The sequence below is a fragment of the Lemur catta genome, chromosome 10, assembly GCF_020740605.2.
Source record: "Lemur catta isolate mLemCat1 chromosome 10, mLemCat1.pri, whole genome shotgun sequence".
Classification (NCBI taxonomy): Eukaryota; Metazoa; Chordata; class Mammalia; order Primates; family Lemuridae; genus Lemur; species Lemur catta.
In genome coordinates this window covers 79,912,544-79,928,083 of record NC_059137.1, presented here as the reverse complement: position 1 = coordinate 79,928,083, position 15,540 = coordinate 79,912,544, and the positions used below count along the sequence as shown (strand labels likewise).

Below are 15,540 nucleotides of genomic sequence, written 5' to 3'. Positions count from 1 at the left end.
CTATTTCATTATATATGGACTCTGATTCAGTCACTACTTCACTGAACCCAAATCTACCTAAAATAGTTAGGAAAATTTAAATTATTTGATAAAAAGTTGATATAAATATAAAATATCATTGGATCAAGAAAAATTACTAAAAAATCAGAGATCTTTGAAACTTAGAAAAAGACATATCCTAAAACTAGTCATAAGAGTTCACTGAGGTTCCAGAGGGCATTCCATTGATTTTCTGTTTTAAGACTCATAAATGGAAATTTTCCCAAAATATGAGTTCATTCTATTTACTCTAAAAAGAATACAAAACTATAATTAACTCTACAGAATCTTCAAACATTTATTTATCTATAGCAGCACATGAACCCACAAAAGGTCTAACAAAAGAACAATCAATTCTAAGAATAAAGAAATATTTTATTAAATCTTATCTAATAGTCAACAAATTTTCAAATACGATATTACTGACTTACATATAAGATTGTAAGTTATCATGAACTAACCACAAGAATATCATCGATAATCTCAACAGCTTACATTTGTGAAACTCATTTGTCCCTACCTTACTTGCTCTACACTTATATCTCCTAAGCATCAACCTATCACTTGACTTTTTATTTTATTAATATTTATTTGGAAAAACAGCATAAAAACTACTTCATGAAAATTTTAGAAGTTTTAAAATCCAGCTTGTATTTTCAAATTCCCTCATTCCCTCCTTGTCTTCAACATGTCTCCTCCCTCTTCTAAGACTGGATAACATCAGTATAGTCTTTTCTTTTTGCCACTCTATTTTAGGACTTCCTAGCAGATCCCCTCCCAAAAAACACCCCTAAAACTAACTAAATAAAACCCACTTTGAAGCCAATGAGGGTGTGAATAGGAGTTGATTCATTCTTGTATTGAAATGAAATCCAGAGACCTGTTTCAGAATTTCCCTAGATTTCTAAGACCTTCTCTAAAATTATACAAATTTTTCCTTAAGCACCAATTAAGATAATTCTTCCTGCTTAAGACTGCAGTTCTTTGGTTTCTTTAACTACTAAAATTGCAATAGTATTATTTCCTTCTAACTTTCAAAACAAAAATAGTCTCTAATACATTAAATAACTGTGCGTTAGCCTTGGAACATAAGTTCAATTCAAAGAACACAAGAACAATGTAACATTTTTTCTTATGGGGGGGGGAACCTAAATTCCTGGTAATCAACTTCAAAAAGTTGTAATTTAAAAATCCAGCTGGGGAATGCCTGCATATAAATAGATACTATAAGGCATACTGAGAAACTAAAGAAAATTTACAGATTCAGAATAAATCCATTTACGTAACTATCAAAGAAATATTTGTTACCAATCTATAATTTTTGCTTTTACATCTGCTTATATTCCTAAGTCAAAAGGCCTTCACAAATAAAATATTAATAATTATAAATGTGTTACTTAAGAGGAACCCTATAAATGGCTCCTAAATTAACACCAATTCTCAGCTTAGGTAACTCTAAATCTACACAATTTTATGATCTATCACTGTGTTCCTGGCAATTTGGACGACAGGCACTTCTCAAATCCTTCTGGTATATTTTCATGAGAAGCTATGCAAATGAAATGCCCATTCTAATTCCATAGTGTTATTTGAAAGCAGGAAACAACAAATGATGACCAAGAGAGATAATAAATAGCTGTGATAGCCAGCTTCTAAGACAGCCCCAAAGATTCTCATGCCTTGGAATTTCTACCCCAGTGTGGTCCCCCCTCCCACAATGGACAGAGTGCCCCCATGGAAACAATAGGACATTGCAGTAATGATAGAGTGTAAATTCTGAGGCTAGATCACAAGAGATGTGGCTCCTGCCTTGCTTTCTCAGAACCCTCACTCTGGCAAAGCAAGCTGTCATTCTGGGAGGCTACTCAAGCAGCCCACGTGGTGAGGAGCTGAGGCCTACAGCCAACAATCAGCACAAACTTGCCAGGTATGTGAACAAGCCACCTTAACAGTGGACTCTCCAGATGACTGCAGCCCACATAAGATCCATCCAGAACCAGGCCAGACCCACCCAAGGCGAGCAACTCCCGGATACCTAACCCACAGAAACGGTCTGAGTTTACTGTTATTTTAAGTCACTTCATTTTGGGGTAATTTGCTGGGCAGCAATAGATAACATAGCAGCACACTCAACAACGAGGAAATAACAACTGCAGACATGTGGCTTAGGAAGCGTAAGTAACATCCACTTGTCTCTCTTTAGGATAAAGAATCTCTCTGAAGGAGCAAATAGCAATCTCACCAGAAGAATATGATATTGTGGTAGAAACTAATTGAGACATCTGTAGCGGTTGTCAAAGTCGTGGTACAAGGTCATTTTTGCTGAACAAAACCTGGGAGGTACTCAATGAGCTGTGGATGGATGAATAAGTAACTGAAGCAAAAAGATCACGACTCGATCATTTATCATTTCAATTCTGATAACCTAGGCCTCAAATAATAAAAGCCCAATTAGACATTGTTTCTTATTTCTATTCTCATATACAACATTTTGAAGCTTTACTTACATACTTAGAGAGCTTCTGGTACAGTTTAAAAACCAAAACACTACACAATTCATCACACTCTGGAGTTAAGAACAACAAACGGCATTTAAATTCCAACAACAAATGTGGCAGCCTGAGATACCAGCAAACTATTTTTAAATATTCTTAGTGGAGAAATGTCACAATGTTTTAGCATTTAAAAATTCTCGTGCCTACTTTCACGTGTCCGTCGGAAGATACAGTCTTTCCTATGCCAAGAGCTTGAGTGATTTTAAAAAAAAAAAAAAAACTCTCTCCAGATTAACACAGAAAGCTCATGAATCAATGCCAGTTGGAAATAAGCTTACATAGTCAACTGCTAAATAAAAAAGGTGAGCAGGAGCAAGAATATACATAACAATTTTATGGAATAAAATAAGTAAATAAGATAAAATCACTTTCACAGCTCCTACACAAATACTGGGAAAAAAATTCTAAGTCATTAAAAAAAATTAATCAGATAGCCTTACATTTCCATAGTGTTACTTTTTCAAATCACTTTTATTTATATAGAGAGTAGGTATATAGTAGGTTAGTACAATGATCCTTAATTTAGGCAGAAGGAAACAGGAAGTCCAGAGTAGCAAATACACATTGACTGAGGCCAGACAGCTAATAAAAATGAGTGAACTGGCTCTGGGAATAAGTGCACGTGGCAAATACTATGTGAGTGGTAGGGACATGTTTTTTCTTTTAATGTTGATTTTTTAAATGAAATCTCCTAATTTTTAAACATTGAGGAAAAAAACTCCACAACTAAAAATACTCTGTGAGTTACATAAAACTGGCAGGCTACTACTTTCTAAACTGTGGCATTAACTGCTCATCTAAGATCACACTGCTTGTTATTGATGGAAGAGGGCAGACTGCTCAGGCCTTATTTATAGACCAGAAGCCATACTATCTAAAACAAGGGCTGAAACAAGGATGGAATCCAAAATTCCAGAAAGCTTAATAGATCTGAGGTCAAGGATCATAAATGGTCCGAGGGCCATTTTTCTTCCCTGGTTCCCAAAGTTAGTACTACCCAGGAAGGACCACAGGCAGCTGAAATGCCAGTCAGGCTCACTAGGGTGAGAAGGGAAGTAACTGTGACGAAGAGTGATGAGAGTGGCTGCTGCACCGCAGGGCCATCCCTTCTCTCGGCTCCGCTGGCCTCATGCTAGCTGGCATCTGGCTGCTATTTACAGCTGCCTGGTTGCTGTTTGCCCTGCCATTCACAAGACACCCAGAAGGGTGTTTATGACCTTGTTCTATCCTCTGGCCTCTGTTGCCCGATCTACTGAACTGGATGCCCCCCTAACTGCTTCCAGATCCTCGTCTATCAGTCCTCTGCTCCCTTAAACTCCTGCCTCATCCCTCCCTCCTGCAGCCACCTTGACCCAGCACCAGCTACTAGGTCCAAAATTAAATTATTAAAAAAAGTGGGACCATAGGTTCCAAAGATCATCATTAAGTAACAAATTAAGTCCCTGCGCTCTTTTCAGAACTGAGGCAATCTCAACTCTACGCAATTTAGGATTCTACTTATAGGTTGCTGAGTTAGGAATCCCTAGAATTTAATTAGTATCCTAATTTTCAACATAAATGCTTACAAGGTAAGCTGTTCTAAAGCCCACAAAAATTGCTAAAAAGAAAACAGAGTGATAAATTTTAAACTTGGAACCTTCACATTGCCACAATTAGTTCTATCAAAGTAAGCTATTAAACATTAGAGGAAAGCAAATTTGTAAGCTTTGTGCCAACAGTTTGCTTGTGCCATTTATTTTACACGCAGGATGATTTGTGTTTATTTTACACACAGAAAAATGTTAGAAATGATGGTTAATTTTCCTAGCTAGTCCTTGGAAGTACATTTAACCTATGGAAGAGCTGAATATTATATATCTGAAGAAAATACATATGCTGTGGCAGGAAGATGTAACTGAAGATCACCAGTAAGACAGAAAGGTAACTTTGTTACTTCTTAATTTAAAAAGCAGATTTAAGGTGTAATAAAGGTAGGCAGAAACAGGAAAAAAGAAAAAGCATGACACTTAGTGAATGACTAATTTGTGCCAGACACTACCTAAAATGAAATTAAAAGCCAGCTCACTCTGAACCCAAGCCCCCAATACAGAACAGCTTCTTCCAAATAATTTTTTTTGCAACTAGTAGAAATCAGTTTACACCTAGTACTGTACTAACACACCACCTTCATTATAAAGTACACATATAAAAATTTTTAAAAGATAAAGGGACAATTATTTCTCAAATGTATTATATATTGTTATTGTGCTTTAAAAAATCTATTTATTGGCTGGGCTAAAGGTAGTCGTTATCTCAGTTGATTGTTCACAGTCAGTGCCAGATCTAACTCCTCGTACTACTCTCTCCCCCTTCTCATTACTGCACTTGACTAGTCTAAAAAAACTAAAAACTTTAAGATTTTTAAAAAACTGTTTATTAAAATGTTAATGTGATTGATACATTTCATTTTCTAAAACATGATTAAGTGCAGCTATTTCATTCTTGATTTTAATAGTTGCCATAACCGAAAAAACATGCTTTATCATGATATGTAAACGCAAATTCAGTATATCACTGGCTGAGTTTACCAAATGATTACATTCATATTCTGATCCCATCCAGCAATAATGTACATTTAGTCAGTAAATTCCCAACTTCCCAAATGCTAATGAGATGTTAAAAACTAACAGGAGGCCGGGCGCGGTGGCTCATGCCTGTAATCTTAGCACTCTGGGAAGCCGAGACGGGTGGATTGCTCACGGTCAGGAGTTGGAGACCAGCCTGGGCAACAGCGAGACCCCGTCTCTACTAAAAACAGAAAGAAATTATATGGCCAACTAAAAATCTATATAGAAAAAATTAGCCAGGCATAGTGGCGCATGCCTATAGTCCCAGGTACTCAGGAGGCTGAGGCAGGAGGATCGCTTAAGCTGAGGAGTTTGAGGTTGCTGTGAGCTAGGCTGACGCCACGGCACTCACTCTAGCCCGGGCAACAAAGCGAGACTCTGTCTCAAAAAAAAAAAACTAACAGGAAAGTACTGCACACTTAAAAACATATTTAGCAAATGAGTTCAAAACCCACTGAACCTTTGTTTAGATAATTTTACAACAGGTTATAAAATTCTGTCTCGTGTCTATTAAAACAAGATCTTACTTTGACAACTGGTAATTAAAGGGAAATGACCATTCATTCTGCCTTTTCATGACGAAATTCGGTTTTATTATGACCAAATAGCCCCAACTGGATGAAGGAAAGCTCAACTTCCATAAAAAGCAAGCCCAGCTAACACAGGAAAGATGAATAAAATAGTTAGGAAAACACTACCCCAAAATTCTAATAAAACTGATTCAGGCAAGCATTACCAAGTGTTGTTTAAAACACTAGATGAATGTTTGGACTGAGGATATGAACAGTGCCAAAATGACACCGTGCAGAATACTATAAGCCATAAGGAGAAACCATAGATTGAAGGGATTCAATGGCTAACACCTAATCCAGTGGTCACTTTTAGTGTCATTAATGGTAATTTAGTTATTATATGCTTTCTGATGTGATGCAACACATAGTATTGATTCATAAGCCTTCAAGATAAAACTTTCAGTTCACAAGAAATACAGAGAATGGAGAAACAAGTTAAAAGATGCCACAAGAAGAAACCAGAAAAATTTAAAAGGTTGAACATTCTTCAAAACAACAGGGCTGGTCTCTTGAATAAATCGGTGTTATCAAAAAGGGATCGTGTTAGAGAGAGAGATTAAAGGCACAACAACCTCATGCAATGTATGGTCCTAGAATAAATATTGGTTTGGACATTCTGGACCAATTGAGGAAATATGAATATAATCTGAGTATAAAGAGGAGAAAACATGTGCCAGGCACAGTGGCTCATGCCTGTAATCCTAGAACTCTAGGAGGCCAAGGTGGGAGGATCACTTGAGGTCAGGAGTTCAAGACCAGCCCAAGCAAGAGTGAGAGCCCATCACTCTACCACTCTACCAAAAATAGAAAAATGAGCCAGGCATGGGGGTGCTTGCCTGTAATCCCAACAACTCAAGAGACTGAGGCAGGAGGATTCCTTAAGCCCACAAGTTTGAGGTTGCAGTGAGCTATGATGATGCCACTGTACTCTAGCCCAGGTAAGGGAGCAAGACCCTGTCTCAAAAAAAAAAAAAAGTGTGCTCTCTTTGATTCTAATTGATGCTATTTGCTTCTGTAAATATGGCTTGCCAGCTAGGCGCTTGGCTTAAGTGGAGCCATGACAGGCTTCACTAAAGTTAAGAAAAACAAGGCCCCGGTGAGATAACTGCAAGTTACTTCTTGATAAAGGGCTGGAGAGTCCCGGGGCCCACCAACCAATTAATCAGTTAAGAAGGGCAAGGCATAATCAGAAGCCTGTCCCGCGGCTTGAAAACCAACCAATCAGAAGCCAGTCCCGCGGCTTGGAAACCAACCAATCAGGAGCCAAGACAATCAGCCACTTTTGAAGGAGCAAATGAACTAAGGGAGGGAGGGGGAATGGTATGCCCAGTGCATGTAATCTGCTGAAAAGTATAAAAGACATGTGCCCCCACTGCGCGGGGTCCCTGCCCATAGAAAGAGACCACTGCGTTGGTGCTTGGGGCTTGGACCCTAGCTCGAGCTAGTCAATAAAACTCCTTTGCCTTTTTGCAGCCTCAGTGACTCTGTCTTTCTGTTCCTGGGGCCGAGGGGAACCGGCTCTAACAGTACTAAAATGGAAGAAGAGATCATCACTGACAGAAAAAAGTGGGTGATAATACGATATTGGATATGGAATCAACCTAAGTGTTCATCAACAGAAGAATGGATAAAGAAAATATGGTATATATACACAATGGAATGTTATTCAGCCACAAGTAAGAATGAAATGTTGCCATTTGCAGCAACATGAATGGAGATCATTATGTTAAGTGAAATAACCCAGGCACAGAAAGACAAATATCACATGTTCTCACTTACATGTGGGAGCTAAAAAAGTTGATCTCATGGAGGTAGAGAGTAGAATGAGGGTTACCAAAGGCTGGGAAGGAAGATGGGGATGAAGAGAGCTTGGTTAATGGGTACAAGCATACAGATAGATAGAATAAGTTCTAGTGTTCAACAGCACAGTTAATAACAACTTACTTTACATTTCAAAATAGCTTAAAAAAAGATTTAGAACGTCTCCGACACAAAGAAATGATAAATGTTAAAGGTGATGGATATTCCAATTATCTTGATTTGGTCATTACAGATTATATGCATGTATCAAAATACTATACATATCCCATAAATATGTACAATTATGATGTATCAATAAAAAATGTAAAAAAACTGAATTGGTAAACATAAAACATATAGCATGTACACAACATATGTCTGTACATATACACATACATGTGCACATGCCCTGCTTCTATAAATATAAAAGCTTTTTTTAACGGAGATTTTTCTAAATTTTTCAAGAGTCTAAATACAGATTTTGTACATGACATCATTTTTACAACAAAATGACAAAACAAAATTTCAAACTTTTATTTTCAAAGGGCTGCATGAATTTTTAGAAAAGCACCTACTTTTCCACTTAAAATTTCACCTTTACTTTGAAATGACCGGCTAAGTACCACCACCCAAAATCTGGCTCGGCAGTAGCCACTGACTTACCACAGAACAAGGCAGCAACCATATCATTTTGCAAACTGATGTGGTACATTTATCATTTTGTTAAAAACAAAAAAAACCCCCCAAAAAACAACAAAAAAAACCAAACAACTCTAGTTATCTTTTATATTCTTCAACTCTTTTACAATGGTGCAAAAAGGTTTTAGCTTCACTCTAGTTTGTTACCAAAGATCCTACCTTTCAGATAGGTGATTAGGTAAAGCCATTTATCAGACCATATGAAGTGTAATACTTTGAAATATACTGAAGACAAATGAATAGTCAATTCACTCTTCTCACTTCTTATAACACACAACGTCCCACCATCAAGGATTTCAATCCTTTGCATTTTAAGTATTTGTGAAGTCTCACCTCTTCTGCTTTTAAAATGAAAAATAAACAGAAGTACTAACACTTTATTCCCAAGCCCCAAAGGATTATCTCACACCCTCTCTCCACCCCGTATTAGGTCCTTTTGAATACCGAAGAAGGAATGGAACATGATTCCTTTTAGAGGCCTAGAGTCTAAAAGGAGAGATAAAGATAAACACAGTCAGTCCATTTGGACTATTTCCTTTCTAACGATTCTTCCTCCAGATTTTTTGCTTTTGTTTTAACATTACCATGCCAAGTCAATCACTAAAAAGCCTTACTGTCTCCAGAATTCCTCAACAATTCCAGAAAAGTTTATCAAGGCTGCAGATCAACTTACAGGGAATTACCACCTGTCTCTACAAATCTTTAAACACAGGATTTAATAGCCTTCAACCAGATCAAACCTTCCCTTACTTTGATGTTTATCTTTTGAGGCATCCATATTGCACTTTGCCACTCCTTTCCTACTTTTAATAAATTTCCTTTTCTTAGAAGTTTTTCTCCTGCTTCCTGCCTATCATCACTACAGCTTCCAAGCTCCTGCTTTAGCCGCCAGCGATGGCTGCAAAGGCTTTTGTCACAGCCAAGAGCTGCAATCCTTCTGCCAATCTCCAATCTGGCTTTTAATGAGCAAGAAAATAAAAGTCCAGGTTTGCTTACCTGGCACTTTCCTAAGCAATCCAATCAGTACTACCCCAAGAGTGTAAAATCCTACAAGGATTTCTACATCTTACATTAACTACAGGAAAATTAACTTCTGTATGCCAAAATACAACCATGAATAAAGTCACCAAACTGGAAACAAATACGCCAACAAATTTTAATAAATATGCCAAAGTAGTTGTCACTAGTAGTTAAAAGACAGCAACAAAATTTTAAAAGAATGATTTCTTATTTATAAAATTATCAGGTGTTTTGTTTTTGTTTTTAAGATGCCTCTGAGTTCCCACCACACACACAGCCACCTTCTTAGGGGTGCTTTACAATGAAGTCACCGCACCTGGCTCCTTGCAGACCCAGCTGTCTTAGAGACATCTCATCTGACCAGAGACACATGACTGACCCAGAAGCAGCCCAGGCCAAGCCTTCTGCTTTGGGAGCTGTGCTCGGGAGCACTGCCTCTCAGACGGAACTGCTCCGGCATCCAGATTTTCTCCCGGGCATATGAAGGCAAGACCCACAGGAAGGGTTAGAAGTTTTACTGTCACACCAAGGGCCATTTTTCCTGGGGTCCCTTTAATACTGTATGAACCCCAAGAATTCTAGTTATGTCCCTTTTTCTATAAAGCTGTCATGATTTACCTTAATCTATGGGCTTTCCCTCCCCAGTGACTGGCCAAGTAATGAGACCAAACATCCACATACTCTTTTTCTTTCTTGGGGCCCTGCATAGACTTTTCTTTTTCTTTTCTTTCTTTTCTTTTTAAGGACTTTACTGCAAGGACAAGAAACACCAAAAAACCCAATACCACATCTGGATAAGCTTAAGAAACCAAATTTTAACAGACATAATCTATAACCTGTGTTTCATACTTTCAGGGATGATAATAATAAAACTTAAAGTTTTCTCAGAAACATTTCTTTCAACTATTTTTGTGAGCACAAACAGGAAAACAAAAACAAATAAAAAAGACCTAATCACTGCTGTTAATGATATACGTTAAACATGAAAAAGAAAATTATTAAATTTTGAGGTGCAATTTCAACTAGTACCACCAACTTTTGGTCTAATCTTTGCAAATTTCAGATTATCAAACTATATTCCAGAAAATAATTTTAAAAGGGGGGAGGCATGACAGGGTCAAGTGGCAAGCTGGAAGTGAGGAAGAAAGAACTTATCTAAAGAGCTCCCCCAAAAAACCCTTTTTAAATTTTATCTAGAACAGTAACTATTACACCTATGGTGGTATGGGAGTGGAAGAAACATCCCCTAGCTATTCCTTCTCCACTGAACAGAGTAGCTAGCCTCCTTACCACCAAAGAGATTGGGGGGGTCCTACTCTGGAGGAGCTCTTAGCTGACTCAAAAAACTGCAGCTTTAGGTTCTCCCACAGATGAATTCATTAGGTCATAGGTAAAGTTTGACTCTATTTTTTTCAATTTTTTGTAGAGACAGTGTCTCACTATGTTGCCCAGGCTGGTCTAGAACTCCTGGCCTCAAGCAATGCTCCCACCTCGGCCTCCCAAAGTGCTGGAATTACAGGCATGAGTCACTTTGCTCAGCCTGGTTGACTCTTTCAAAAAACAAAGACAATGACAAATAAATGAAAATTGTAACTCTTATGTAAATACTGTTATTCCAAAGCATACTTCCAATGATCCAAATAGAGCACATAGCACAACATGGCGTATGTAGTCAACGTATGTTCATCCACTTTCCTACTGACACGCCGTGTCTTCCTGTTAGATGTTTTGATGAAAATGGGGATGACTTTAGTTAGGAAAAAACTGCCTATATTCAAATTTTATAAGGCATTCATATGATGTACTTTTATTTCTTTTTAATCAATACTGGTCTTGTCCCCAGTAAAATTATTTTACAACTCACTAAATGAATCATGAATTAATAAAAATGGCATCAGGGAATTATTTTCTAACCTTAAGAGCCATAACACAAACTTTTTTCACAGAAGTTGGGCAAATTTGTTTTCAAACAGATTTTTTTTTGGGTAGTTTTAGGTTCACAGCAAAAAAGTGGAAGGTACAGAGATTTCCCACATACCCCTTCCCAAATAACCACAGACTCCCTGAATTAGCCAATTTTTAAAAATCAAAACATGTTCTTTCTGAAAAGAAGTCAAGACATGATCTTAGGAAAAGTAATTTCAAAATTCCAATCACAAATGTAAAGAACTAATGTTGTGTACATTTTCACTAAAACATTAGGAAAGTAAATACTTACCATATAACATCCAATAAGGAAAGCAGCATTTGCTTGTTTTCTCTGATCAGAGCCAGTAAAATGAATAATTTTCTTCCTTAACATTGTAATAGACTGCATAAAAATAGACAGCTGTTAGTATTTTCTTTTTAATTTCAAGTTTCCTAAAATTTTGTTTTGATGAAGACAAATTCCAAACTCACACATATAAACATTCACATTAGTAAGATCTTTAAAAAGATTAACACTGATACTCAAAAATACCATGTCCCTTCCCAAAAAAGACATTTTCTGGGATGAGAATAAACATACAATTAAAGGTAGAGTGGAGGAGACATGAATATAGATGCATGGCAACAACCGTTTTCTCACCAGGACGGTTTCAGGGAAGACAATTTTTCTAGGGAGCAGCTGTAAATACAGATGAAGCTCTGCTTGCTCACCAGCCAGCTGCTCATCTCCTGCTGGGAGGCCTGGTTCCTAACAGGCCACGGACCAGTACCAGTCCACTGGGGGGGAGGTCGGGGGACCACAGGCATTAAGCATGGACTACCCAACTACCTCTGAAAGAACACATGAGAAGCTAGAAAGGGTGCTGGGAGAGACCTTTTCTTTCCTTTTCCTACTGTTTGATTTTTGAAAAAATCTGTTACAAAAACCTTTAAATTAAAACAAAAAGGTATGAAGCACAGGGCAAAATTAATCCATGCTGTTAAATCAGGATAGTGAATAACTGTAACTGAGAGAAGGTACAGGTGGGCTCCCCTGGGGTGCTGCTAATGTTCTGTTCTTGATCTGATGATCAAGATAATTACCCATTTCTCTTCAGTCTGTGAAAATTCATTGAGTTCTACATTCATGATATGCACACGTTTCAGTACATATGCATGTACTTCAATAAAAAGTTAAAAATAAAAACGATATGGAATTTAAAATAAAAAGAGCACATGATTAGCTAGCACTTCCCAGCTGTATTTCACTAACCTGAACAGAAATAGATACAGGTCAGGATAAGGAACAGGATAAGCAAATATTTCTTGGCTAGTCTAAGTCAATGCTTTGGTATTTTAATGTTCTAGTGTTTCAATGATAAAGGTGTACATATTTCCCCTTAGTTGTTTACATGGAGTATGAGATCCAAATTTATTTAAAAAACAAAACAAAACCCAGGCTGGCCAGAGTGCAATGGTGTTTACAACTAATGGATCACAACCAGTTACAAATTTCTTTGTTCCTTCTCAACTCCCACTGCTTCACTTGACTAGTCTAAAGAAATAAACAAAAAAAGCCCCAAAACCCAACCAGCACAAGCACAAGACACTTCTCTTTCAAACTCTCCACACACTTTTATCACTGTTAATTGAATAGAAAATAATGTTTCAATCAGGTTAGATAGTTATTAATAACATGTTATACGTTGCTCTAGTAAATGACTGGGGGTAGGGGGACCGATACATTTTTGGTCCACCAAAATGCCTTTTATCCAAGGATAAAAGTCCACAGACAGCTGAGCACAGGAAAAAAAAAATCTTTCAAAATTAAAGCAAAGGAACAAAAAGGGGGAAGGGCGAATTATTTTTAACTTCCCAGCCCTGTCTGAAACAAAAGACTTGCTACTGGCAACTGGAAAAAGGGAGGGAGGAAACCCAAATACACAAGGCCATAAATGTTTATATTACTGTTTAAGAGATGTCAGAAAGAAGAGTCTCCATCTCTTTATAAATTTGTAGTGAATACTATTTAACGCTCAAGGGAAAAATCTGCCTTAGCTATAAATTTTTAATCAAAATAAGATAAATTTTTAATTAATAATAAATTGTATTTCTTCTGTGTAGTAGTCTGGTAGGTAATCAATTAAATAAAGTTCTTTTTCAAAAAGCACCTGTTCCAAAAGGCAGTATTTTCTACTTGAGAATTTACAGTGACTCCTTTGGAACTGCTAGCAAGCAGTACATAAACATTTCCTATTGTACGTGACCAGTAATTCAAGGTGTTTTAAATAAACGAATGGGGTCTAAGTTCAAACCAATAGAAATACACTTGTTAACTCTCAGTGACACAGCCTTAAGGATATGCTATTTACCTTCACTTCTCAAGCCCCTTATGTGTAACAAGGTGTCAAAGTTAAGAACACTAGTGAAATATCATAGAAGTTTCAAGATCTGAGAGAAAGTGAGATGAGTTGATTTTTCTTGTTAGTTTGCTACCTCTCCCTATCAAAATGAAGGCAAGAAGAACAATGACCAAAGCAAGGGAAGAGCTTTCCTTGTTAGGTTTCAATTCCATTAGGTCAGACAATAAGAGGTTCATGTAATTAATCAATTCCTACTGTGGCTTTTCAAGTATTTGAGCATCACCAACTCAAACTAGAACCAAATAATCCAAACTTAAACTGTTCAAACTCTAGAAAACAGATACGTACACTATGACTTTATAAAAAAAAGCCATGTGTGTGTCCCAAAAACCACTGCAATGAAAAACATGGCATTACCTTTTTAAACATAGAGATATGATTTCCTTACTTTTCTCCCCAAGATCGAGCTAACAATGATTACTTAAGTCAAATCTTAAGTAAAAAGGACTTTACCTTTAATTTCTTATTTATCTTGCAACAATATCTGTAAACCATTGCCAGATTGAGTGGTCCAAAATCTGCGTAGAAGCTTTGAAAATGAAAAATAAAAACGTATATGTATAATCTAGATGATATGAATATAAATGCCTCTTTTGGTCTACATGATCAAATTATGACAGGAAAGTATACACGAAATTGTTATAGACCATAAAATTTAAAGGTACTGCTTTACTAGTGGAAGAAATATTCTGGCAAACAATGCCTATTAAAAAATGCAACAAGTGCTGCCATGCCTAAATCTAATCTCAGTTAACATGAAAATGCCTTCTATATTTAAAAAGTTGTTTTTCCACACATATTTTCCCCACTGGCAAAAACACAATATCTTAGTACACGTTTGTATCTCATTGTAGTTTAAACTATTAAAAGACCAAATCTAAATGTTTAAATTTAGTAAAGTTCTTTCATTTTAATCCCCCCCCCAATCTATTTTATTACCAAAGGTTAAGAAAAGGATCCTGCAATTAGCAATCAATAGATTTATCATTTCCCAGGGCTACCTTCGTTATAAATATGACTTTAGATTCTTCAAAATAAAAGTTACTAACAATCTTTTAAAAAACAATACTTACTTCTCATATTCAAGTTCATTATCTATGCTGAAATAATGTATATTTGATGCACTCTTTGGTCTGTTGTAGAGAATGGCAAAACAAAGGCGATCTGAAACGGAAAAATTGCAATGTTCCTTCCTTCGGGTTAAAACACGTTTCATATACTATGATGAAACTCTTTTCAGATGAAGCCAAATTTTTATTTTTTTCCATGCGTGTTTCAGGAGGTAAGGGCAGCAATGGGTAATTACAAAATATTCTGGCTATTTGGTGGGTAATAATAAATAAACAAATTTTTTAAAGGAGAAATTGCCTTTAACTGTAAATTTCATTAGTGGTACGTGACTATTCATGTAGTGACATAGTATGATTTCTGAAGGAACCTCTCATTAAACTTTAGTCCCCCTGGACTAAGAAATTTCAGCAAATGGAAGCATGCATTTGATGGCTACCCATTATCATTATATTCAGTTTCTAGATGATTTTTGCTATGTTTTCAAGACATCCCAAAAAGTCATCTCGGTAAGATACTGTTTTTTAAGTAAAGAGAAAGAATGGTTTCAAGACTGCTTCAAAATTACTGTTTGCAGCTATAGAACACAACAAAACAAACCATATGTTAATCCAACTGTTCATAGGGATCGCTATTTTTTTAAATTTGGAATCACTACTTTGGTATTTTTACAATTAGACAAATTGCCTTTAAAACAGAAGCAATGAGAGGTTTCTGCATGAGGAGTCTGAAATGAGCTTAGTTAGGCTGCTGTGAGGTTTTTAGCAACAATGGTTAACAAGTAGTAATGCTCTAGAGGCTCCACGCTCTCCCCCCCAAAAAGTTGCCTAAAAACCTTTGGTGAAACAAA

At 36.7% G+C, this 15,540-nt stretch overlaps 1 protein-coding gene across 9 annotated transcripts in view; it reads right to left on the bottom strand.

The window, feature by feature from the left end:
* CDC14B (cell division cycle 14B) overlaps nt 1–15,540 on the bottom strand; it is a 92,741-nt gene that overhangs the window by 38,175 nt on the left and 39,026 nt on the right. For all 9 annotated transcript variants that reach the window (XM_045562715.1, XM_045562716.1, XM_045562722.1 and 6 more), the window contains exons 2-4: nt 14,696–14,786; nt 14,076–14,151; nt 11,510–11,602 (exon numbers count right to left, since the gene is read on the bottom strand). In XM_045562715.1, coding sequence (XP_045418671.1) covers nt 11,510–11,602; nt 14,076–14,151; nt 14,696–14,786 — 260 coding nt within the window. The remainder of the gene's footprint in view (nt 1–11,509; nt 11,603–14,075; nt 14,152–14,695; nt 14,787–15,540) is intronic.